The sequence below is a fragment of the Eurosta solidaginis genome, chromosome 1 (assembly GCF_040869045.1).
Source record: "Eurosta solidaginis isolate ZX-2024a chromosome 1, ASM4086904v1, whole genome shotgun sequence".
NCBI classification, from domain to species: domain Eukaryota; kingdom Metazoa; phylum Arthropoda; class Insecta; order Diptera; family Tephritidae; genus Eurosta; species Eurosta solidaginis.
The window spans coordinates 116,628,837-116,656,574 of NC_090319.1; the positions used below are offsets into that span (position 1 = coordinate 116,628,837).

A 27,738-nucleotide genomic window follows, 5' to 3' on the forward strand; every position below is an offset into this window, starting at 1 on the left:
GTAGGTCTTAGGTACTAGTCATCACACTCCTTATCAATCTAGGGCGTTGATCAGACAATTAAATAAAAGCGTTGGATGCGTCAAATTTCTGTTGATAGTCATAAGTAAGACCAACTGAACCTTTATTGGGTTATGCCACGCCTCACATTTTTAGATTTTTTTTAGTTTTTAGTCTTAACTGCCTATTATTTCTCATTCTATTTAGTTTATTTAGTGACTCATTATTACAAGGACTCTTTCCTGATAATTTGTTACAGTCTAGGTCCTCGAACTCCAAGCAATTTTTTTAATACGTCGCTTTCTATTCATGTACAATAACAATTTCACTTCACCTCCTATATTAAGTGTTGATACTGCTGTTATTTTGTAGATACGGCCGCCGTGGTGTGTTGGTAGCGTGCTCCGCCTACCACACCGACGATCCTGGGTTCAAGCCCCTGGCAAAGCACGTCAAAATTTTAAAAACAAGTTTTTTCAATTAGAAGAACATTTTTCCAAGCGGGCTCATCCCTTGGCAAGCACTCCGAGTGTATTTCTGTCATGAAAAGCTTCTCAGTGAAAACTCGTCTGCCTTGCAGATGCCGTTCGGAGTCGGCATTAAACAAGTAGGTCCTGTCCCGCAGATTTGTAGGCAAGGTGTGTAGATACTTCAAGTGTGACTTTAAAACCACTATACCTCTCAAATCTATTTGCAAATTTAAAATTATTTTCGCACGAATAAATTAGCATTTTAAAGATGAGTTCGCCTATATAAGTAATTAGTATATTGTTTATGTATGTGTGCACGGAACAACTTGTTATTAAACTTAAAAAAATATAATTCAGAAGGCGAGATCCGCACATAATGGACCAAGCACGAAAGGCGTGAAACCAAGAGCGCGACTGCAAAATGTCGAAGATCATGTGCAGTTTTTTACAACCTTATATTAACGAAGTTGGTCTTTTTAAATGGTTTTATTTAGCTTGAATCTGTGTAGCGGCCGACCAGCAGGCCGCTAGGTGGCGCAATGATAGAGATATTCAAAAAAATCTTATTTGTGTCCGATTTGGCTCACATTTGGAACAAATATTCCATACACTCCGGTAGAAGTGGCATCAAAATATTTTGGAGTTCGAGGAGGGACAAGCATACGTGGCGCCGAGTAGAGTTGAGTCTTTGGAAGGATTATGTATTGAGGACCTAGATTGTAACAAATCGCCAGGAAACAGTCCTTGTAACAATGAGTCACTAAATGAAATAAATAGAATGAGAAATAATAGGCAATTAAATAAAGACTAAAAACTTGAAAATAAAATAATTAAAAAAAATGTTTAAGTTGAACGGTTTTATTGAAAACATTACTTACATTAAGTAATAATAATAATAAAAGCTAGAAAATAATTAGGTAGGTCCTAGGTACTAGTCATCACACTCCTCATCTATCTAGAGCGTTGATCAGACAATTAAATAAAAGCGTTGGACGCGTTTTGATAGTCATAAGTAAGACTAACTGAACCTTAATCAGGTTATGCTACGCCTCACATTTTTAGAAATTACGTTAAATTATTAAATAAATTATAAATTAAAAATTGCTTCAAATAAATGTTTTCATTTAAAAGCAATAAGGGCAACCCCCGCTTAATTCATTCAAATAGAAACAAATAGACACACACATGGTTAATTCTTTGTAGTTCTATAAATAGAACAAAAGCAACAATACCAGTTTCTTTGAAACCGCCTTACCAACAAGCTTAACTTTAACACATAATTACATACGAAGTATGTAGTGTGCAAAAAGAATAAAATATGCAAAGAAGGCAATTGGGATAAAGTTTACAACAACTAAGGCATGACGTGGCTGAATGCGTTTGTAACACTTCAGCCATCGTAGGAGTGCGGGTATAACCGTGTAACGAAGCTTTTTCGTGCCCCGTTGCTTCTTTGATATTTGCTGGGGTATACTCGCCGTGCCCAGGGTTCGTTTACAATAAATTTGTATTAAGGGGGCACCCTGCCAATCGATTTCATATAATATTCACTTTATTGCTTTAACTCTATATACCACAACTGTAAAAATATAATAAAAGAAAGATTTGTGTATATTCTTCACTTCGCTTTATGCTTGCTCCGTGATTGGTGGTGGGCTAACGGTCCTCGCGTCCCGTTAGGATCGTTCCGTTAGGACGCCCTGCTGGGTATGTGTAAATGTATCTCAGTGACGCCGTGCGTCGGCGTGTTTCTCTTACGGTTAGCGACTGCGTATCTCTGCTGCGGCCAACGTCGTATGTTAGTGTTGCGCTGCTGCGACCAGCGTCGTATGTTAACGTATCTCTACTGCGGCCAACGTCGTATGTTAGCGTTGCGCTGCTGCGACCAGTGTCGTATGCTCGTATAATTCTGCTGCGGTGCTCTGTCGCGCCTTACGTCGGCGTCTACTTGTATTGCTGAGGCGATGCTCTGTCGCCGTGTTCCGTTAGACGGGTCCCGTTAGTATGTGGCGTCGGTGCCTTGACGCGCCTTACGTCGGCGTCTCTCTCTTCTGCGGTGCTCTGTCGCGCCTTACGTCGTTGCCGCTCTGTTGCGGCCTCTGCCGGCGTACTTCTACTGACGGAGGTGATCGGGTGACGCCTGTCGCGGTTGCGCGTTACTGTGGCGGGGCCTTTGGTCTTTGGAGGGTGATGCGTAGAGAAGGTCAACCGCAATCACCATTCCACGACTCGCTCCTATGAAGTGGATTCCTATTGCATAGAGTCGGTCAACTGCAATAGGGATATACTTTGCTAGTAGCTCTGGTCACGACCACAGCTCCGTGCTGGCTTGAAGCGTTTACTTGTATTACTCTGCTGGTGTACCTCTACTGACGGAGGTGAGCGGGTGTCACCTGTCGCGGTTGCGCGTTACTGTGGCGGGGCCTTTGGTCTCTGGGAGGTGATGCGTAGAGAAGGTCAACCGCAATCACCATTCCACGACTCGCTCCTATGAAGTGGATTCCTATTGCATAGAGTAGGTCAACTGCAATAGGGATATACTTCGCTAGTAGCTCTGGTCACGACCACAGCTCCGTGCTGACTGACTGCTGTGCTGCTGTGTCGCTCCTTTTATTGCCTTGTTTGGCATTGCTGGCTCAAATGGTTGCGTTGGTATGGTTGCTGTTCGATGTTGCGAACGCTCGTTGCGTTGCTGAAACTTGTTGGTTGGTCTGTTGCTATAGCCTTTTGTGGCTGGCTGTTGTGTCAATGCTGTGTTGAACTTGTTGGTTGGTCTGTTGCTATAGCCTTTTGTGACTGGCTGTTGAGTTATTGTTGTATCGAATATGATGTATGCTGTATTGGACTTGTCGGTTGGTCTGTTGCTATAGCCTTTTGTGGCCACTTGTTGTGTTAATGTCGTGTCAAATATGTGTTGTGGGGTCGTTTTGTGTGGGCCAAATTAATGGGGATTTATTTGGTCCTCACACTCCCCCCACTTCAGAAATTTAGCCCTCGGTGCCCAGTATTCGTATGTGGGCCCTGCCTTTTACCACCGTGACGGCGTATTCCCGTGTGCGAAAACTTATGCGGGAGCGTCCTTTGCCTTCGGCGATGCGTCGGAAAATGCCTCGCACGTTTTCTGCAATTTTCGGGAATTGGTTTAGCGTTGGTCCATCCGCGTCGTGGGCCTCGATTATCACCTCTTGGTGGCCGGCTGTTGTTTGTTGTGGCTCTGTTTCGGCGTCTGATGCTACCGGTTCAGTGTTGTCTTCCGGGATTGGTTGTTTGACTGTGTAAGGGTTGTATGTGGTGGTTATGGTTTGCGTAGTCGTCGTGGACTCTCGCCCGCCCCTAGAAATCGGTTCAACATTTCCGTGCGCTTCTGGCTCGCCATTTCCTCGGTGAACGGCTGTCTGCACAGTCCGGGTACTCCTTCTCCGCTCCCTGTGTATCGCAATACCCTCTCCATGTTCTCGGCTACGTATACGCCACAGTCGTTGTTGTTGCATTGTTGAGGGACCTAGAGTACTAGCTCCTGGGCCTTAAACCCGTCATACCCGTACCGCTGTACATACTCCCACCGAAGGAAATCCACCCAAGCCTGTGTTGCGTGCGGAACTTTGGCCCTGTGCATCGAGTCCGCTATCCATACGTACCGCTCCTGCCAGCATTCCGTATCAGTGATGTGGTATGTGACTGCTGCGTTGTTGTTGTTGTTGTTGTAGCGATTAGGTTACTCCCCGAAGGCTTTGGGGAGTGCTATCGATGTGATGGTCCTTTGTCGGATACAGATCCGATACGCTCCGGTAACACAGCACCATTAAGGTGCTGGCCCGACCATCTCGGGAACGATTTTGACTGCTGCGTTCGCCAGGCCGAGTAGGTACCAGTGTTTGGCTACGTTGTGGGGCGCAAGGATCACGCTCTTGCCAAACATGTCGGCGTTCCGGACCCAGCGGTGTATGCGTCGGTAATTTTCCTCCGTGTTCCCCTTCTGGGTCAGCTGCCAGATCACGAAAGGGCTGAGAGTCGTATTGTGTTGTCCGTGTTGCTCTTCCAGTCCCTTTGCCCAAGCGTCAATGACGGTGTCGGTCAACCATTTCGATTCTCTGAGAGTGTCGAGTTCAGTCGTATAGAGGGGTATGCCGGCTGGTCCTGCCGGGAATATTATTTTAGGCGTGTCTCTCGGCGGTGGGGCTGTGTCCTCATCCGAGGAGAGCTCGATAATTTTCGGCGGCTGTGGCTTTTCCTGTGGAGCTGTGTCCTCATTGGAGGAGGACTCGATGGCTGCCGGCAACTGCCTTGCCTTCACTTCTATCCTACCGAGTGTGAGTGTTATCGGCGATTATCCGGTCTTATTGTGGGACTTGGCCGTGACTGGTTCGGTGTTCGTGGTGTTGGTGTAGGTGTCTGCAGTGTTTGGTGATGTAATGGTGCGTGCGACGTCAGTGTACCTGTTTGCGCGTGTAGTTCCACGCGTGTTGTTGACGTCGCCGCCTGTAGTATTTAATGGTGTAATGCCGTGTACGACGTCAGCGTACCTGTTTGCGCGTATAGTTGCACGCGTGTGGCTGACGTCGGCCCCAGTAGTGTTTAATGGTGTAATGATGTGTTCGACGTCAGCGTACCTGTTTGCGCGTATAGTTGCACGCGTATGGCTGACGTCGGCGCCTGTAACTCCTTCCAGCAATACGGCCCTCGGTCGTTTTGCTTCCTCCTCCTCGTAGCGCTGGCGCATACGCTTGACGCTGTTGGTTAGTCTAGCGTTATAGCTCTGCATTGTAAATTATTGGTTTGTGAAAAAAAAATTCGTAGCAAAAAAAAACGATGTTGTCACCTCGGTGGTTTGCGTTGGAATGACCGGCGCTTGATTGCCCTTGATATTAATTAATAATATAAGAAATTGTTCTCCCTGAATTTGTTTGGTTTCACGCGATGATCTCTGCTGTATGATATGCTTTTAGTTCCGCGATGTTGGCAGTTTTTTCCTTTCCAACGAAATCGACGCATACCGTGGCGAATGGTTCTTGGGCCACTTGTGTGAGCATCTTTCCGGCCGGCTTTTGCTGTGTTTCCTTGTACTTCTGGCAAGACTCGCACTGTCGTACGTATCGACTGATGTCCCGAAACATGCCGGGCCAGTAGTACCGGTTGGCAATCCGTGCTACCGTCCGGCGGATGCCCATGTGTCCAGCGCTAGGGGTGTTGTGGTTTTCTTCTAACACTCGTTGTCGCAGTGGTGTTGGTACACAAAATTTCCAAGGGACCGTTTCCTCATCGTGTGACCGGCAGGGAATATGGCGGTACAGTTGCCCATCTTGTATCATGTAGTCAGAAAATTTCTCGGGGTTAGTGCGTACTTCGCCGACGCGCTTGTGCTACCACTTGCATTGTGGCTCTGTTGTCGTTGCTAGGCGTAGGGTCTCCAGTGGCTGCCGTGATAGTGCGTCCGCTACCAGGTTCAGCTTCCCTTTCCTGTACTCGATGTCGAAAGTGTGTTGTTGAAGCTCCAAGGCCCATCTTGCTATACGGCCTGAAGGGCTTTCGATGGAGTTTAACCACTTTAGAGACATATGGTCTTGGTGAAGTCCGGGCAGGCAAGTATCGGTGCTTCCGTGAGCTTTTGCTTTAAGACCCCGAAGGCCTCCTGTTGTTTGGCCCCCCACTTCCAGTATTTGCCCTTTTTCAGCAGGGTTGTTAGTGGTTGGCTGATCGTGGCGAAGTCGGGTACGAAACGTCGGTACCATAATGCTATACCGAGATATTGGCGTACCTCTTTCACGTTCGTTGGTGGCTTCAAGTCTTTGATGGCTGCGACTTTCTCGGGGTCGGTGTGAACTCCCTTGTCGCTTACTAGGTGTCCTAGGTATCGGATTTCCTTCTTGAAGAATTCGCATTTCTCCGGATTTATTCTGAGGTTGGCGCGCTGTAGTCGTAGCATTACTTCTCTCAGATTGCGATTGTGCTCCTCCACAGTGGATCCTATGACGATTATGTCATCGAGGTATGCGAAGGCGTGGGGTTCCATTTCAGGCCCAATAACCTGATCTAGTGCTCTTTGAAACGTTGCGGGTGCAGAGTGTAGGCCGAACGGCATAACGCGCCACTGGAATAATCCGCGTCCCGGTACTGTGAAAGCTGTGTAGGGCCGGCTCTTGGGCTCCAGTGGTATTTTCCAGTAGCCATTTTTCAAATCCAAACTGCTGATATACTTCGCTCGTCGTAGTTTGTCCAGGATGTGTTGTATTCTGGGTAAGGGGTATGCGTCGGGTACGGATCGGGCGTTAAGCTGCCGATAGTCCACGCATAACCTCCACTTCCCGTTTTTCTTCTTGGCTAGTACGATTGGTGCGCTGTGTGGGCTACAGGATGGCTCGATGCATCCTTTCTGAAGTAATTCGTCAATTTCGTTGTTGATGATGGTCTGCATAGCTGGGTTGCGTGGGAAGTAACGTTGCTTGATGGGGCGGTCGTCCGTCAGGATAATCCTGTGCTCGGCTATTGTCGTCACCCCACTCATGCTCTCGAATTTTCGGAGTTCCTTTGCTAGAAAACCGCGCACTCGTTCCGCTTCTTCTTGTATGCCGTCGTCGTTGTTTTGCATAGTGCCGTCGTGCTTGAAGTTACTGCTGCTCGGTGCTGTTATACCCTGAATGGTTCCAGATGAGGCTCCAGGGGTGTCGTACCCGGCGTTACCCTTTCTCGCTCGTGTTATACTTTGATTAGTCCCCTGATGATGTTGAATTTGGAATAGTCCCTGGCGCGGCTCCAGGATTCGGTGTGTGCTGGGTGAGGGGTCTGGTTAGCATGAGGTGGCCTTCTCCACAAGATATGGTGGCTCCCATGCTTCCTAGCGTATCTAGGCCCAATATGATGTCGTCGATCGCTCCGGGCATGACGTGTAAAACTGTGTGGAGTGACGCTTCCCCGAGGCGTACCTCAGTCCTTATGGCGTCGAAGATGATAGTGCTAGTCCCGTTTGCCATCGTTATTTTGATGGCCACTCTCACCATTTCTCCGCTTCCCGAGTTTACCACACGTTCTGCTAAGCTGCTCGAGACGAAACTTCTTGATGCCCCTGTGTCGATGACCGCCTCGGCTGATTCCGCGCCGAGCTTGGCTACGGCGTAGAGGCGACCGTGCTCTTGGTACATTGTTACTGCCGATTCGGCGCTGGGTTCCTTGGGCTCACTGCGCCTTGTTCTTCGTGAAGCCCTCTGTCGTTTCCCTGACGTCGACGGCAGCATTCGATTGTGCGTATATCACTGCGGCCACACTCCCAGCAAAAAATTTTCTGTGGGTTTCGGCACCTATTGGTGTCATGTCCTCGTTCGCCGCATCTCCTGCATACTCCGTTGGGGTCGTATCTCTGATTGCCTGGAGGCGTGCGGTTCGTTAGGTTCGGTGGTGGTGGTGGTTGTGTTGCAGGTTTTGATGGTGACACCCGGGTTGTGTCACCGGCGATGTGTCGCGTAACTTCGCGGTGATGTCCGCCTGATGATCTGTGATAGTCCTCGCGTATGTTATCGTATTCTTCGGCAAGTGTCAGGAGCTCTGCGAGATTTGTGAAGTCCCTCCGACGAATGTAAAGTTGGTAATCGGGGTGGCTGTTACGGAAGATTCGTTCCAGCCGCTGTTCGCTGGTGTACCCTGCGTGTCTCATCAAGCTCTGGATTCCTAGTACGTAGTCCTTATACCTCTCCTTGTTGTGCTGCCTTCGTTGGCGTATGTCGTCGTCGAGCCGCTCGAAGTACCTGACTGGTAGGAAGAAACGTAAAAAATCCCTTTTGAAGCTTATCCACTCTCCCCAGTGCGCATTGTTGTTGCGGTACCATTGTAGCGCGGCGCCCCCTAGTAGCTCGGGCATGGTTTTTGGCAGGAGGTCCACGATTAGCGCGTACACTTCGGCTAACTCCTCTAACCGTTCGATGAACGCTAACGGGTCCCGTCCGCCTTCATACTTTACGGACCACTTTCTTAACTGGTCGATGATGGGCGCGAACACCACGGTCGGTGCTTGAGTTACCTGGCATGTATAGTTCATGGCTGGTGCCGTTATTCCCGCTGGTAAGTACGGTTGCGTGGGTTGAGATGTGCCGGTTGATGATGACGTAATTTCTGATGGTACGTGCTGTCGTGTGGGTACTGTATTCCTGGGAGGTGCCTGAGATGTACCGTTGGGTGGTACCGCTATTCCTGATGGTAAGTACAGTTGTGTGGGTACTGTATTCCTGGGAGGGAACGCGAGTTGAGTTTGTTCTACCGTTGTAACGGCGACCTTCGGTGTGCCTCCTCCGTTCGACGGGGTCGGTGTCTTAACCTCATTTACGTCGCTCATGTGCGTAGTCTCCTTGTAGGTGGCTTGTAGGGACAAAAATTTTCCGTGAATTTCCGAGTCCGTATTTGCCTTTGAGGCCAGTGCTGCTATGCGCTTTCGGATTTCTCGGGTGGTACCTGTCTGCTCAATACCCAATTCCTGTGTGATGGATATCAGCTGCTCCTTTGAAATTGTGTCTAACCACGTGGTATCGATCTGGTCGACCATTTTGTGGTTAGGTTTCTCGGCAGGAATGTTCCTTCTGACGTGGTAACGATTTGCAGGGTCCCTGCTCGGGCGTCAATTGTAACGAAGCTTTTTCGTGCCCCGTTGCTTCTTTAATATTTGCTGGGGTATACCCGCCGTGCCCAGGGTTCGTTTACAATAAATTTGTATTAAAGGGGCACCCTGCCAATCGATTTCATATAAAATTCACTTTATTGCTTTAACTCTATATACCACAACTGTAAAAATATAATAAAAGAAAGATTTGTGTATATTCTTCACTTCGCTTTATGCTTGCTCGGTGATTGGTGGTGGGCTAACGGTCCTCGCGTTACGTTAGGATCGTTCCGTTAGGACGCCCTGCTGGGTATGTGTAAATGTATCTCAGTGACGCCGTGCGTCGGCGTGTTTCTCTTACGGTTAGCGACTGCGTATCTCTGCTGCGGCCAACGTCGTATGTTAGTGTTGCGCTGCTGCGACCAGCGTCGTATGTTAACGTATCTCTACTGCGGCCAACTTCGTATGTTAGCGTTGCGCTGCTGCGACCAGTGTCGTATGCTCGTATAATTCTGCTGCGGTGCTCTGTCGCGCCTTACGTCGGCGTCTACTTGTATTGCTGAGGCGATGCTCTGTCGCCGTGTTCCGTTAGACGGGTCCCGTTAGTATGTGGCGTCGGTGCCTTGACGCGCCTTACGTCGGCGTCTCTCCTGCGGTGCTCTGTCGCGCGTTACGTCGTTGCCGCTCTGTTGCGGCCTCTGCCGGCGTACTTCTACTGACGGAGGTGATCGGGTGACGCCTGTCGCGGTTGCGCGTTACTGTGGCGGGGCCTTTGGTCTTTGGAGGGTGATGCGTAGAGAAGGTCAACCGCAATCACCATTCCACGACTCGCTCCTATGAAGTGGATTCCTATTGCATAGAGTAGGTCAACTGCAATAGGGATATACTTCGCTAGTAGCTCTGGTCACGACCACAGCTCCGTGCTGGCTTGAAGCGTTTACTTGTATTACTCTGCTGGTGTACCTCTACTGACGGAGGTGAGCGGGTGTCACCTGTCGCGGTTGCGCGTTACTGTGGCGGGGCCTTTGGTCTCTGGGGGGTGATGCGTAGAGAAGGTCAACCGCAATCACCATTCCACGACTCGCTCCTATGAAGTGGATTCCTATTGCATAGAGTAGGTCAACTGCAATAGGGATATACTTCGCTAGTAGCTCTGGTCACGACCACAGCTCCGTGCTGACTGACTGCTGTGCTGCTGTGTCGCTCCTTTTATTGCCTTGTTTGGCATTGCTGGCTCAAATGGTTGCGTTGGTATGGTTGCTGTTCGATGTTGCGAACGCTCGTTGCGTTGCTGAAACTTGTTGGTTGGTCTGTTGCTATAGCCTTTTGTGACTGGCTGTTGTGTCAAATCTGTGTTGAACTTGTTGGTTGGTCTGTTGCTATAACCTTTTGTCACTGGCTGTTGAGTTATTGTTGTATCGAATATGATGTATGCTGTATTGGACTTGTTGGTTGGTCTGTTGCTATAGCCTTTTGTGGCCACTTGTTGTGTTAATGTCGTGTCAAATATGTTGTGGGGTCGTTTTGTCCTCATTTATTTGGTCCTCACAACCGAATCAGCTGTCGCCTTGTCCGTCCTTATGCCACGTTGTTCAAATTTTTCCCAAATTATTAATTTATTTAATATTTAAATTAAATATTTAAATTAAAAATTGCCTCAAATAAATGTTTTCGTACATTTAAAAGCAATAAGGGCAACCCCCGCTTAATTCATACAAATACACAACATTGGTTAATTCTTAAATTTTTTTTTAATTTTTTTTATTTTATAATAATAACACCCAACGGATTAGGATTAATACGCTCCAAAGCCCACCCAACCGAAGCGAGGGGCGCATCCGCTTGACTCACGGATTTCTTTTTGGCGAGCTGTTGATTGGTGGAAGTTTGTTAAGCGTCAAGATCTAAAACTGCTCAGCTACAGAATAAAAACCATCAGCTGAGTATTACACATAACAGTTAGAAATTATACATATACTACATTGCTATATAAGTGAAAATTTTTAGTACGTACAATTTTTATTTTATTATATTTTTTTGTTAAGATAGGATAGAACAGTTTTCTTTATGGTAAAAATTGAATTCGTTATATCAAATGAATTAGAATGGGTGTTAAAACCATGACACAAACACCGAAAAGGTTCATTTGATTCGAAATTAGTTCTACACTGCCTCAAAAGAAGAGGTGTGTAATGTCTTGTAATATCGTTAAAGTTTACTTTGTTCAAAAGAATTGGGGTAGAAATCATTCCATTCAGAAGTTTAGCCATAAATATTATGCCTAGCATTTCTCTACTACTTGCAAGAGTTGGAAGATTGATAAGCTTCAACCGACTAGTATAAGGAGGAAGTTATACGCAGAGGTCCACTGAAAATTTCTTAAAGAAAAAGTAGAAATTGCTTTTATATTGATTCAAGTCTATCTGCATGAACTCGATATTTTGGATTCCAGACTACTGATCTGTATTCTTGTATCGGTCTAACTAAAGTGATGAAAAGGGATTTAGTTACTAAGGGTCACTAAATTCTTTGGACCACCGTTTCAAGAATGAAAGAACACCTCTAGCCTTATTGGCAGTAGCATTAATGTGAAGGTTGAAGCTAAGTTTAACATCTATCGCGACTCCCAAGTCCACAAATAGTTTACTGATAGAAGTCAAAAGTTATTAATTACGTAAGAGGCTGTTAGCAAAGATCTTTGAGAGAGGTACATGAATTTGCATTTATTGAGGTTCAGCAGCATTGAATTTACGTTGCACCAAGTAACTAGGCAGTTTAAATCCGCTTGAAGCAAGGGGCGTTCTTCGATATACGAATAAGACCTAAAAAGTTTTACATCATCAGCATACATTAAGATTTCGGAATATTTTATAGTGGTACAGATATCATAAATAAATATCAAGAACAGAATTGGACCAAGATGACTGCCCTGTGGTACGCTTGTCGATGACATTTAAAAGAGTATTTTAAAAAAAAAAAACTTTTCGCGTTCGACCGCATAGATACGACGAGATCCACTGGGTGGGACAAGGTTGGAAGTCAAGCCGATCCAGCATGTAGATAAGTAAGGGACTGTAGGCTCATAATGGGTATTCTGACTGGACACTGCTTTCTGGCGTAACATGCTTTTAAATTAGGCCTTGTCATTAATAGCAGATTTGCGAAGTGCTGGTTGGAGGAGGAAACGATCGACCTGTGCTCTGCCCTCACAAGGCTAAGACTATTTGGAGTGGCACAGCTATCAGATCTAGAAGCAACAAGTAGCATAGATCCTAGAAAGCTTCTAGTATTTTCAAAGAGGACGAAGTTCTTCTATAACATAGGTCCTGGTTTCTGATGGAGCTTTAAATTTGGTCGTTGACCAAACATTTGGTAACACTATGGACTCATTCAGTCTATGTTGGGTCCTCACGGACCAGACTGTTCAATCTAACCTAATCTAAAAAATTAAATGTCAATTTGGCTGTTGTTGTTGTTGTTGTTGTAGCAATGCTTCGCCCCACCTAATAGCTGCGACCGATCACAAATTTTCATCAATATCCTCTAACGGGAGTCCAAGGAAACTTGCTGTTTCAACAGGGGTGGACAATAATGAAAGGGGTGTTAGAGGCGTTGGTTCCACATTACAATGGTTGGTGTCATGTGGGGGCACATTGCAAGCGGGGCATACATTTTATGTGTCGGGGTTGATTCTGGATATGTAAGAGTTTAACCTTTTGCAGTATCCAGAGTTGAGCCAGAGTGACTCGCGTTTCCCTGGGGAGTATGCGTTCCTCGTCCGCAAGTTTTGGGTACTGTTTTTTGAGTACTGGATTCACTGGGCAATTCCTGGCATAAAGGTCCGACGCCTGTTTGTGGAGTTCACCAAGGACCTGCTTGTGTTTTTTTACTTCATACGGCTGAGTTCTCAGGTGCCGTATTTCTTCAAAATGCTTAGGGAGATGACTCCTAGGCGGTGTTGGCTCATCAATCAGATGTCTGTTGGGATGTCCAGGTTTCTGGGTATTCAACAGGAACTGTTTGGTTAGCATCTCATTTCACTCCCCTGTGTCGGGATGGCCTAGAAGGTTCATATTGAGTCTCTCAGGTTGCTAGCGCAATATATAGCTTCTCCAACCCAATTGTCAAGATCCTGTTTCATTAAAAGCCGAGGCTGTGGCGACCCCGAACTCCTCTTGGATCTAGGGGGTGGGAGGGAGGTATGGTAGAAGGTCGGATGTTGTCATACCATCTCGTTCCCGAGATGGTCGGGCTTGGTACCGGAACGTACCGGATCTGCATCCAGCAAAAGACCATCAACATCGATAACAGCTCCCAAGGCCTTCGGGGAGTGTCCTTATCGCTACAACAACAACAACATAACACTCCCCCGAAACCTTCAGGGTTTGTCTTTATAGCTACATCACCAACAACGTACGTACATATATACATACTTTTCCCGGCTTTTCAGTGCCAGTTTCAGTTGACTAGAGTTTAACCTTTCCAATTTGGTCGATAACATACATTTGACAGCTTTTCTCATTTTAACCGACCAAAGTGGCGGGGTTAAACTCTAGTCAAATTTAGTGGTCATTTAAACTCGCACTGAAAAACAGAGCCTTACTTCCTTTATTGGCGCTTAACTGTTTAAACGGAACGATGTGTACATATGATATAAAAATGCTACATACCAAAAACATTGTACGTGATTGCTCCACGCTATCTTTTAGCGATTTTATTTGGTCTTCAACATATTGTTTTTCTACTGTGATTGTTTGCTCATGTCGTTCCTAAAAAAATTAAAAAAGCGTTAATGGTTTTTATTAAAATAAGCATAAATAAATAAATGTAAAGCGCGAAAAGCTCCGAAAAGATTTTAGGCCGAGCTTTTCACGGCACAAATACACTCAGAGTGCTTGTCAAACACTGTCGAGGGGCGACCCCGTTTAGAAAAACTTTCTTCCAATTGAAAAAACTTGTTTCTAAAATTTTGATGTTTCTTTGCCCGTGGCGTGAACCGGGGACCTTCGGTGTGGTAGCCGGAGCACGCTACCATCACAGCACGTCGGCCGCCGTGTATAATACATACAATAAAAGCACAATAAAAGTAACGTTTTGGGGAAAGTGCTTCACTTTTTTTGGTAAACATTCTCAAATGAATAGAAAGAAATAGAAAGCACTGCTAGAAGGAAGTTTACCAGTTTTAGGATATCGTCAAAACTTGCTAAATATAATAAGAACAACGGCATTAATGACAATTGATCGTATGACCACTTCAAATGGCCGCAATATCAACTGCAGCTATGACGGTATGAGATGGTCGTAAATCCAATTACAAATGGTTACAAGGGATATTGACATAATGATGATGATATAGAGCTGTTTTTATGGTTTTGTAAACTCTAAACGTAAAGTGCAGGGAATAAAATCAATAGACTATGCCATCGAAACCCGCGTACACCTGTAATTGCAATTAAAATTAATAACAACATAACCTCTGATCCGTCCATAATATCGAACGAATTTGCTTCTGCGTGGTCCAATCTCTCGTCCGACGCGAACTTTTCTCACCGATATAGGGAAGACAAAATTCATTCCTTGAGCCAGACTTGCCCCCGTAGTGAAACCAATCCAAAAGCAGCTCTCATAGAAAAACCAATCACAATGATCGAACTTCTATCTGCCATTAGCAAAGCAAAAGGCAAAACCACCGGTTTCGACCGAATAACCTATAAAATGATCCGCGAAATGCCGGCAGTGGGAACATCCCGATTGCTACAGCTTTATGTTGTTATGTTAATGTTGTTGTTGTTGTTGTTGTTGTAGCGATAAGGTTGCTCCCCGAAGGCTTTGGGGAGTGTTATCGATGTGATGGTCCTTTGCCGGATACAGATTCGGTACGCTCCGGTAACACAGCACCATTAAGGTGCTAGCCCGACCATCTCGGGAACGATTTATGTGGCCACATCAAACCTTCAGGCCATCCCCTCCCTCCCCACCCCCAAGTTCCATGAGGAGCTTGGGGTCGCCAGAGCCTCGTCTGTTAGTGAAACGGGATTCGCCGCCGATAGGTGAGGTTGACAAATGGGTTTGGAGAAGCTATATATTGCGCTGGCAACCTGAAGGGTTGCGCTACACACCCCTTGAATCTGGTATTTTAGTCGCCTCTTACGACAGGCATACCTACCGCGGGTATATTCTGACCCCCTTACCCGCTGGGGGCTTTATAACTCCATATTAAACACTGGCATAATCCCTCAAAGCTGGACAATTGCTACCGTTATACCCATACCTACGCCGAATAAGAACTTTTTCGGATGGGTACCGCCCTATATCACTTTTTGTTGTTGGTCGTTTGCCGGATACAGATTCGGTACGCTCCGGTACCACAGCACCATTAAGGTGCTAGCCCGACCATCTCGGGAACGATTTATGTGGCCACATCAAACCTTCAGGCCATCCCCTCCTTCCCCACCCCCAAGTTCCATGAGGAGCTTGGGGTCGCCAGAGCCTCGTCTGTTAGTGAAACAGGATTCGCCGCGGATAGGTGAGGTTGACAATTAGGTTTGGAGAAGCTATATATTGCGCTGGCAACCTGAAGGGTTGCGCTACACAGCCCCTTGAATCTGGTATTTTAGTCGCCTCTTACGACAGGCATACCTACCGCGGGTATATTCTGATCCCCTAACCCACTGAGGGACCCTATATTACTTCTTTCATGCCTCTGTAATATCATGGAACGCATAGTTGCAAATCGAATTGCATGGTTTACAGAGACCCAACAGCTTATTAACCCCAACCAAGTAGAATTTAGAACCAACAGAGGGTGCACCGACGCTCTCCTTCACATTTACCATTATGTCACGAAAGCTCTCTCAGCACGTAACCATGTCTCTATTCTCTCGCTAGACTTTGAAAATCTTTTGACCGAGTTGGACCGCACGTTATTCTAAACCGCCTTCGCTCATGGGGTGTAGGCTCCAAAATATTCTACTTCGTTAAATCGTTTCTAACCAATCGCAAGTTTCGTGTAAAAATTAATAATGTATTCTCGGCTGTATATCCGTTAGAAAATGGTATTCTTCAGGGTTCTCCACTATCCGTAATCTTGTTTAGCATTGCATTTAATGGTATAAGTAACATTATAAAAGCTAACAGTTTTGTAGATCATTGCCCTTATGCAGACGATGTCTACACATATTATACAAAAGAATCGAAAACGAATTAACAAATCTTATCTTTAAAAATTTAACAAAGGAAATCCTGGACTGGGGTGACTACTCCGGGGCCAGGATTTCCTTAGAAAAAACTAAAAATGTCCACATATGTAGGAAACATTCCTGCGATTTTGATAACCATACCTTAGCAATAAATAATATAGTGATCGAAAATGTAAAAAAGTTGAAAATATTAGGTATTAATTTTAATAATCTTAAACGAGCTCTAGGCCACACATTAAATAAAATACACACACTTGTATATATTTAGTGATATATTTAGGTCAATATTTCGATGTCAATATGAAATCATCTTCAGGGCTGAAAAATGTTGTTATAATATTAATAAATAAACACATAAAACCAAATTGCAGTAAAGTATATAATCATATACCTACATTCTTGACTTCACCTAGTCGACTAACTTAATATTTAAAGTTAAGAACAGAGGAATATGAACAAAACAAAGGTAAACAAACAAAAGGAAACACCGCTATGGTAAACAAAATTTGATACAAACAACAACACTTGAAATGCTAAAATGCATATGTACATATATATGTATAAGAGAATCTTCCATATAAATAAGTATAATACAAGGCGAAGATGAGGATAAAAAACGAATTGATGTCACTCTCAGCATTTCTGGTTACTGTTCTGCGTTATCAGCTGTCTGTATGCGTGGGCAACTCCACCGTCAGTGTCGGACTTGAAATTCATGCGATTTTCGTTGTGAGTGCCGATAATATACAACATCTCTAAAATGTAGCGTTTATTGTAATGTGATTCCTGTTGTAAAATTTTATATCATCAAAATCTGGAGAGTGTCCCAAAGTTTTACAATGCTGGGAAAGAACTGGTTGGTTGTCATTATAGTGATCGCGATTTTTAATATTGGATTTGTGCGCGGAAATCCTCGTTTTTAGTCTGGATTTAGTGGTCCCAATATATACCTTAGGGCAAGGTACCTGGGATCCGTCACCGTTGCATTTAATTTTGTATATAACGTCGGATTTATCGTATTTCCCGATCTTACTCTTCGTGTTGCTATATATCTGTTGCAAAGTGTTGTGATATTTGAAGGCAATTTGAAATTTTTCCCTGTCGTATAGATTTGAATATTTGATTCTGTTAGATAGGCCATGTACGAAAATTGCCGATTTATATATCCTTTCATGCGTAATTGTTCTGTTTTTACTCGGTTCGAAATGATCACGTATGTACCGATTAATTAGATGAGTGGGAAATTCATTATTTTCTAGAATATTTCTTTTTATTTCTTTATTTTTCGCGTGGTACATCTCATCACTGATTGAGAGGACTTTTCTTATAAAATTTCTTGCCGTGTTAACTATTGTTGCTTTGTCATGTTTCGAATAAAAATTCAATAATCTCCCGAACGCTGTGGGTTTTTTATACCAATCAAATGTAAGGATGTTATCTTTTCTTACAACGAATGTGTCCAAAAATGGTAACTGTCCATCACTCTCAAATTCTACTGTAAATTTTATGGACTTGTTGTAGGCATTTAGTTCGGCCAGCATTGCCTCTATCGCGTCAGTTCGCCCAATAGCAAAAATATCATCTACCTATTTACTGAGAAGGCGCGGTTTATGGGGTGATTTTTCTTCAAATTTGCATAGTAATTCTTCCATTACGATGTCTGATATAACCGGCGATGCGGCGACCCCATAGGCATTCCCGCACGTTGTTCGTAAACCTTGTTATTAAACTTCAAATATCTATTTTCTTTGATACAAAAGCGTACCACTTCTAGAAAGTTCTTTGGTTAAATTTGTGTGCATTTTGATTATATTCCATTTTGACGCAATGATTTCTAAAGCATGATCTACTGGGATGATGGGGAATAATGAGACCACATCAAACGATACCAGGCTCTCGTCGTCAAATATATATGAGTTCTGAATTTTATTCTTGAAGTCAATCGCATCTTTAACATTATATTTGGAGGTTTTTGTTATATTCTCCAAAATAAAGACGTCGCTCATTGGGCAAGAAGTTGCCTGCAATATCAGAGAGCTAAAATCAGCAGACACAATCATTTCATACCTATCAAAATTCAGATGCCTAACAATCGTTTTGATCACGTCCATATGGACATAGTCGTTCTGCCACCTGACAGAGGTTACCGATACTGCCTAACAATGATTGATCGATTCTCTCGATGGCCGGAGGCTGTTCCACTTCGAAACATCACTGCTGACGTAGTTGGGCAAGCTTTCTGGAACCATTGGATATCGCGCTTTGGATGTCCAAAGTCAATAACAACTGACCAAGGTACTCAATTTGAGTCTGCTCTTTTCAACTCACTATCTAAACTCATTGGCGCACAACACATACACACAACAGCATCTCATCCGCAATCTAACGGCATGATAGAAAGGTGGCATCGATCACTCAAAGCCGCCCTTATGTGTCATGACAGCAATCCGTGGACTACACTGCTACCAATCGTACTCTTGGGCCTCAGAACGAGTTTCAAAGATGATTTGCAAGCCTCTTCAGCTGAGTTTGTTTACGGGACCAATCTTCGCTTACCCAATGAATTTTTAGACCATAATGAGTCTACGAGTAGCCAGCACAATTTTATCAACAGACTTAGAGAGCAAATGAGAGTACTACGTCCAGTCCCAGCAGCCCACCATAGTAAAATTAAGCCATTTTTAGCAAAAAACATCAGCAGCTGCTCCCACGTATTTCTCCGAACAGATTCGGTGCGTGCACCATTGGAACCACCACACACTGGGCCCTATGAAGTGATATCCAGACCATCCGATCGAGTTTGCACCATAAGGATCGGGAACAAAGATGTCCAGGTTTCTGTAGAACGGCTTAAACCAGCTTTCATTACTTCCGACCATTAATATTTTCAATGAAGTTATTAAGAAGGGAGTGATGTGGCAACGCCAAACATATATATTCGCTGGCAACCATCGTCACGTTGACAAGTAATTTTTTCCTTTCTTTTTTAATCTTAGATTCTTACCTTCATTTTGTATTAAGCTTTCAATAAAATTTCGTTGTGCATACCCCATGCTGCCAAACTCCAAGCTCCACTTAATGAGTACCTGCATGACTCAAAAAAGAATGATAAAAGAAAAATTGTCTGGACACCGAAATCGAGTAAGGCATTCGAAGCATGCAAAAAGAGTATTTCCAATGCATCAATCCTTGCGCATCCAGTATGCAACGCTCCTCTTGCACTCACATGTGACGCTTCAGACGTGGCCATTGGGGCCTCGGTTGAACAAAAAATTAATAGCGTTTGGCGTCCCCTCGGATTTTTCTCCCGAAATTTACGAGTCGGTAAAATACTTTCGACATTTTCTAGAAGCACAGCAGTTTATCATCAAAACCGATCACAAGCCTCTCATGTACGCTTTCACGCAAAAGCTTGACAAAGCATCACCTCGTCAGCTACGTCAACTTAACTACATATCGCAGTTTTCAACGAGCATCGTACATCTTTCTGGTGACGAAAATTCAGTAGCAGATGCACTGTCGAGGCTTTACACAATTTCTATGCCAACCGCAGTTACTAATAAGCAACTTCAAAACGCGCAAGAGATGGATAGTGAGCTAAGAGAACTGTTAACCGGCAGACATTCTTTAACATTACGGCGCATGAATTTCGACGATCAAACAAAAATTTATTGCGATACTTCTACAGGCCAAAACAGAATCTATATACCAAAAACCTTACGGTTTCAAATTTTTACTTCGGTTCATGGGCAACCACATCCGAGTTCACGATCGACCCTTCGTCAAATGCGAGGTAAATATGTATGGCCAGCGATTAATAAAGACGTCGCTCATTGGGCAAGAAGTTGCCTGCAATGTCAGAGAGCTAAAATCAGCAGACACAATCATTTCATACCTATCAAAATTCAGATGCCTAACAATCGTTTTGATCACGTCGGGGTCACCAATATAAAATATCACGTGTTAATTGCTCAACGAAATTTTATTGAAAGCTTAATACAAAATGAAGGTAAGAATCTAAGATTAAAAAAGAAAGGAAAAAATTACTTGTCAACGTGACGATGGTTGCCAGCGAATATATATGTTTGGCGTTGCCACATACTTTTGTGCAATTTGGTTTTATGTGTTTATTTATTAATATTATAGCAACATTTTTGAGTCCTGAAGATGATTTCAATTTGAAATCGAAATATCGACCTTAATATATCACTAAATATATACAACAAGTGTGTGTATTTTATTTAATGTGTGGCCTAGAGCTCGTTTAAGATTATTAAAATTATTTCAATTCAAAGGCCGAAAAAGCAACAAAAACAATATCGGTATTAGGTATTATATTCTCGCATAACTACAAATGGATATGTCACTTTACTCATCTAAAAAAAACATTAGCTTTCAGAATTAATATTGTTACTTACCTTGCTAGTAAGAAATGCCATGTACATACATATTAACACCCTAATGTATATAACTAAAACGTTAATCTTAAGTTAAATCGACTACTGGAACATATGGTTCACAGATAGTTCAAAGTCCGACCATGCTCCGGCAGGTTTCGCAGTGGTCGACTCAGACGATGTCACTCTAAGGGTGCAAACACTACCGGACTTCACATCCGTTTTTACTGCGGAAGCAGTTGCCATCAAACATGCAGTAACTATGTCATTGGAAAACAATTGTAAAACTCTTATATGCACCGACAGCAAGTTCGAACTTCAAGCCATCCAAAACCCGCTATCCAACTCTACAACAATAAACCAAATCAGAGATGCGCTCATCAACAACAATGCGAAAATACGCCTGCTGTGGATACCAGGGCATGTTGGTATTCAAGGAAATGAAATAGCAGACAGTGCAGCGAAACTAGCTTCCCAGTCACCGGTTACAAAAGATACCACATGTTCAAAGATATGCGCACAGCAATCAAAAGACATATTCACGCAAAAACGAAGCGAGAATGGCAAAACTACATCCACCACCATTATACTGGTATAAACAGAGATTTAATATCTCCCAAATATCCCACGGATATATGGAAGTCCCAAATACAACCTTTCTCGCGGTTACGCCTTGGTCATACTTTGGACACTCACCAACACCTTCTTACTGGTGAAGCAGCTCCAGCCAGTGCACGCTGCGGGGAAACCATAACACTAAACCACATTTTTATTGGCTGCCCTGCTTTGATCGACATCAGAAATCATTACCTCAGAAGGAACTGGACAAAGCTTTTAAGAAATCTGTCAAAAGATAAACAGATCAATTCTAAATATTCTCGCGGATTTTTTTATTCCCGCGGAAAAATTCCTCCAATTCTTTTCTCCTAGGGAGAAGAAAAATTGGGGAATAGGAATTTCGAATTTTCGAAGTCAGCTGTTTTGTCAATTGAAATTTCGTTGCGCATTTCTTATTTTGTTTAAAAAATTGAAAAGTTTAATTATTGTTGCGAATTTGTTTCAAATTAGGAAAAAAGATATAAACAATGCACATTATTGCATTTCATGTGGTATTCACTGAAATGAGTAATGAATTGGTGCCACAGCAACATCAACAGAGGGGCATAAGAAGAAGACGGCGGGATAACACAAATCCGCCGGAGTTGCCTGCTTTCATTCTGCAAAGCAATTTTCTGGCGGCCACGTCGAGTTGAGTTCGCCTTTCGCCATATGCCAAAATCTAATTAAGCTTTCTTAAAAAATCCTTGCGCAATTTCTGGATGGCTGCATCAAATATACAAAGAGCTCTTCCGTTGCTTATGATATACTTTTCGACTTAAAATAAAGAATATTGTGGTTGTTGTTGTTGTTGTATTAACAGTGAGAATATTGTGGTAGAATGTAAATACATATTTTAGCACAAATTTGTACAAGTGTTCTTTCTTAAAAGAACGAATTTCCTTTAACTATTTTGATGCATTCCCTTTAATTTAACGAGTGAAAAAACTGAAATGGCAAAGAAATCTCCCTCTCCCTCACATTCATAATACCTACTTTTCTCCCATAACCGGTTTCCTATTTTTCGAACAATGTTCAGAATAGGAGGAAAGGGAGAAGTGAAAAAACTCACAAAGAATTTTTATTTAGAATACGAGGAATGGCAGAAGGGTAAAAACTCGCACGGAATTTTCGTTTAGAATTGGGCTGAATATAACCTGTATGTACAACTTTATCAAACACATCCGAGCACGAGTCTGAGAACTAGTTATAGAGAAAAAAAATGTCAACTTATTAATTTATTTAATCTGTTAATAAATAATAATAAACAAAATTTTAAAAATAGTTTTATTTTCAACCATATACGTCTTTAACCCTTAAATATGCTGGAACTTCACTTTATAAGAGATCAGCAGTCTCAAGTGTCCTACCAATCCAGAATCAACCCCGACATACAAAACATATGTCCGTCTTGTAACGTGTCCCCACATGACAACAACCATCTCTTCAATTGTATTGTGGAACCAACGCCTCTAACACCCCTGTCATTATGGTCCACCCCTGTTGAAACAGCAGGTTTTCTTGGACTCCCGTTAGAGGATATTGATGACAATTTGTGATCGGTCACACCTCGCTTCTCAAGGCAGTCGGGGTATAATGTCCACAGAAAAGATTGCGAGAGCGGAAACGGAGGCGGTCTCGCGTTTATCATACACCACTCAGTGCAATATCATATATTTGATCCCGACATCGGGATCTTAGAACGCCACGGCTTATCTGTCCGGTCAGGCGATGTAAACCTAGAAATCATCAACATCTACATTCCTCCTGCTGCCCCAGTGGATGCCGCCCTAATATCAGCGCCTTACTCACTGGCGATAATCGCATTATCTTAGGCGATTTCAATGCCCATCACGATCTATGGCATTTAACCTTGCAGGCGGACAGCAGGGGTGAGATGTTGGCGGATCAAATAGAAGAAACGACGTTCTGCACAATAAATGGAGACGCCCCCACTCGTATGGTAGGAAGCTGCCACAGTTCGCCAGATATATCAATCGTGAGCGCAGAACTCGTGAACTGCGTCAACTGGCAGCCGATGGTAACATTGGCATCTGACCACCTGCCAATACTTTTATTTCGCTGGAGCGTACCTCCGTCTTCATCGTCACCGAAAAACGCACTTTCATAAACTTTAAAAAAGGAAAGGATGCTCGCCAAGGGGAGCGTGCTTTCCGCAAGGTCATTGAATCCGCCTGGGCTCGCTTTATTCCCGCCGGAAGAATTACCGACATTCGGCCTTATTTTCCGGCGGAGGCCGCAAATTTAGCGAGAGAACGTGACCTCATAGGACAGATCGACCCCGGCGACCCCCAAATAAGGGATATAAACCAACGCATCAGACTGCTTGTGGATGAACACAAGCGGGCGAAATGGGAGGAGCATCTCAAGTAGTTGTAACCTCTCTGTCGGTGTGGGTAAGCTTTGGTCCACCGTAAAGTCCCTATCGAATCCGTTCAAGCACAATGACAAAATTTCCATCGCCTTTGGCGATAAAGTGCTGTCGGATGCGAAAATATGCGCGAGCGCTTTTTGCCGACAATATATAATGCATTCTACGGTTGACAAAGTTAGACGGAGGGCCAACAGACACGCACATAAACATAAATTCAGCGCGTCCCCAATTACCATCCCCGCCAAAGAGGTTGAGGATGTCATCGGTCAAGCTAAATCATCTAAAGCAGTGGGCCCAGCCGGCATATCCATGCCGATGCTTCAAAGCCTAGGAAAAGAGGGTTTCAAATATTTAGCACATGTCTTCAACCTGTCTCTTTCCACCTTTGTCATTCCCGCAAAATGGAAAATGGCCAAGGTGGTCCCGATACTAAAGCCTGGGAAACCAGCTAACGTAGGAGATACATATCGCTCGATATCTCTCCTATCGCCAGTAGCCAAGACGCTTGAAGCCATTTTGCTCCCCTATTTCAAAGCAAATTTGCAACTAGCCTGTCATCAGCATGGCTTTAGAAAACTTCATAGTACAACCACCACGCTAAATGACATTAGTACCCAGATAAATTGCGTTTTAAATCAAAACCCCCACCATAGAACAGTACTCGTTGCGCTAGACCTATCAAAAGTTTTTGATACGGTCAACCATGGCACGATACTGCAAGACCTGGAAGGGTCTACCCTGCCACCAAGTCTTAAAAGGTGGGTCGCAAATTATCTGGGTTCGGTGCAATTTAGAAACGCAACATCAAAACTAAAAAGAATTAAACAAGGGGTGCCAAGGGTGGTATTCTATCCCCATTTTTGTTTCACTTCTACATATCAAAGCTACCTTCGCCTTCAGAAGGAGTTGCTATCGTTTCCTACGCCGATGACTACACAATAATGGTAACAGGCCCAGGCCCACAGATCGATGAGCTTTGCAACAAAATAAACGGCTACCTCCCTGATCTCTCCAGTTTTTTCACCTCGCGAAACCTGACATTACCACCGACTAAATCATCGGCGACCTTATTTACAACATGGACATCCCAAATGTCGACCATTTTGAATGACCACGTCAATGGCACTACACTACCGACTGTCTTACACCCCAAAATATTGGGTGTGACGTTTGATCAGGACCTATATTTTGGTGAGCATGCAGCGGCAATTGTACCGAAAACCCAGAGCCGTAATAAAATCCTCAAATCTGTTGCTGGCAGTACTTAGGGAAAAGATAAAGAAACGCTCATTACCACTTACAAAGCAATTGGCCAGCCGATTGCATGCTACGCGTCCCCGATATGGTCGCCAAGCCTAAAGACTACTCACTAGGAGAAGCTACAGGACTGCCAAAATACTGCCCTCAGAACCGCCACGGGGTGTCTTCTTTTGTCCCCAGAACACCATCTACATAATGAGGCGAGAATACTCCCCATTAGGGAGAGAAATGAAATACTAACCAAACAGTTCCTGTTGAATACCCAGAAACCTGGGCATCCCAACAGACATCTGATTGATGAGCCAATATATTGAATTAATTGAATTACATACTTAGATTTAATACACATTACGAAATTGTACATCATATAATTAAGTATTCTTTGTTTGTAGTTTATCAATTGTCATGAAATAAAATTCATTCTGCCAACAATTATATTAGGTTAAGGGCCTTAACGCGAGAAATATATTTTGAATTTTCTTTATATTATAATTGAAAATTTTCAACTAAAATATTTTAAAATCAAAATGAATAGAGGCGCAGAATCGGAACGTTTTGAAAATCTTGTGGGATCAGATAATTGGCTGTCATGGAGTTTTGCGATCGAATCGCAATTACGTCTTGAAGGTTTGTGGGAGTACGTTGTTGGATCTGATCAGGCCACTGATGCAGCAAAGGAAGAAAAAGCAAGATGTCGGTTGGTATTTTCAGTAGACAAAACATTGCATGTCTACATAAGAAATTGTACGACGACAAAAGCAGTTTCGAATGCATTAAAGGACCTTTTTGAAGATTCCGGGTTAGACAGAAAAGTTGGTTTACTGCAAAAGCTTTGCTCTGTTAAACTAGAGGATTGCAGCTCAATTGAGGATTATGTGTCACAGATTGTGACGACTTCGCACAAGTTGGGGTCAATTGATTTTGAGGTAAATGATGAATAGCTAGGTTGTTTGCTATTGAAGGGATTACCTGAGGTATATCGTCCAATGATAATGTCGCTTGAGAGCTGTGGGAAGAAATTGAGTGCAGATTCAATAAAAATGAAATTATTGCAAGATGTTAGAAGGGAGTCTTCACAGCAAGCATTGGTTAACAAGAAGGCTTTCGTAAGAATGAAAAATACAAATAAAAAGTGTTATGGCTGCGATGGCGTTGGCCATTTTATAGCTGGTTGCTCAAGTCGGAAAAAGGTTAAAAAAATAAATGTAAGGCGCGATAACCTCCAAAGAGATCTAAGGCCGAGCTTCTCTTCCAATTTGCGTCGTGCGCCTCTTGATTTTCCCTACAAATTGGCCGGACGGGACCTACATGTTTTATGCCGACTCCGAACGGCATCTGCGAGGCAGATGAGTTTTCACTGAAAGCTTTTCATGGCAGAAATACACCCGGAGCGCTTGCCAAACACTGCCGAGGGGCGACCCCACTTAGAAAAATTTTCTTCTAATTGAAAAACCTTATTTCTAAAATTTTGATGTTGCTTTGCCGGGGGTGCGAACCCAGGGCATACGGTGTGATAGGCGGAGCACGCTACCATCACACCACGGTGGCCGCCAAAAAAAAAAGTTTGGTAATAAGAAATTGGGGTCACAAAAATCCTCACTATATGCTGCTTATTCTGTTCGAGATACTTCAAAAAAATGTTTGGTATGTGGACAGTGGACAGCTCATTTGACGAAGGATGAATCTTGGATTATGAATCCAAAATCATATGCTGGAAGTGTAAAGGTGGCTGATGACAATGTTTTGAATGTCAAGTCAGGAGGTGATGTTTATCTCAATCTAACGGTTGGCAAGGATAATCCATCCATAACAGTGAGAGATGTTTTATATCATTGTATGTCCCCCAGCGGGTTAGGGGATCAGAATATACCCGCGGTAGGTATGCCTGTCGTAACAGGCGACTAAAATACCAGATGCAAGGGGCTGTGTAGCGCAACCCCTCAGGTTGCCAGCGCAATATATAGCTTCTCCAAACCCAATTGTCAACCTCACCTATCCGCGGCGAATCCTGTTTCACTAACAGACGAGGCTCTGGCGACCCCAAGCTCCTCATGGAACTTGGGGGTGGGGAGGGAGGGAATGGCCTGAAGATTTAATGTGGCCACATAAATCGTTCCCGAGATGGTCGTGCAGAAAATTTGCTGTCGGTTAGAGATTATAAGAAAAGGAAATCGAGTAATTTTTGAAGAAAACTGCTGTAAAATTTTGAACTGTGATAACAATATTATTGCTACAGCAACTTTGGTTGATGGTATGTATGTTTTGGATACTTCGGTAAGAGATATATTTTTGGCGAACAAGTTAGCAGAATCATTAGAGATGTGGCACAAGCGATTTGGCCACTTGAATATTAATTCTCTAAAAGTACTAAAAAATGGTTTGGTGTCAGGTATGAAATTTAATGAGGGAAAATTGCCAAACAATTTTTCTGCGGGTTGTGCGCAAGGAAGACATACTCGATGTAGTTTCCCATCTGACGGTTATCGTGCTAAAAAGAAATTGGAAATTGTGCATTCGGATCTGTGTGGACCCATGGAAATAAAATCTATGGGTGGTAGTAAATACTACGTTCTTTTTATAGATGACATCATACGTAAAGTATTTGTATATTTTATTAAAAGCAAAAGTGGAGTCAAAGATAAGTTTCTAGAGTTCAAAGAAATGGCTGAGACTCAATCTGGTGAAAAGATCAAAATCTTGGGAAGCGATAATGGCACAGAATAGTGTAACAATATCTTTAGTAAGTGTTTGAGAATCAGGAATAGTTCACCAGAAGTCTGTTCCATATAATCCCGAACATAATGGTATGGCAGAACGCGTAAATAGAACTATAACTGAAAA

General features: G+C 43.6%; 1 protein-coding gene across 3 annotated transcripts in view; it reads right to left on the minus strand.

Annotated features, from left to right (window-relative positions):
• The window catches only part of SMC5 (structural maintenance of chromosomes 5), a 126,868-nt gene that overhangs the window by 90,160 nt on the left and 8,970 nt on the right, over positions 1-27,738 (minus strand). For all 3 annotated transcript variants that reach the window (XR_010948622.1, XM_067759741.1, XM_067759742.1), the window contains exon 4: positions 13,720-13,818. Coding sequence is in view for 2 of the 3 variants with exons in the window: in XM_067759741.1 (XP_067615842.1) it covers positions 13,720-13,818 (99 nt within the window). In the remaining variant the exon portion in view is untranslated. The remainder of the gene's footprint in view (positions 1-13,719; positions 13,819-27,738) is intronic.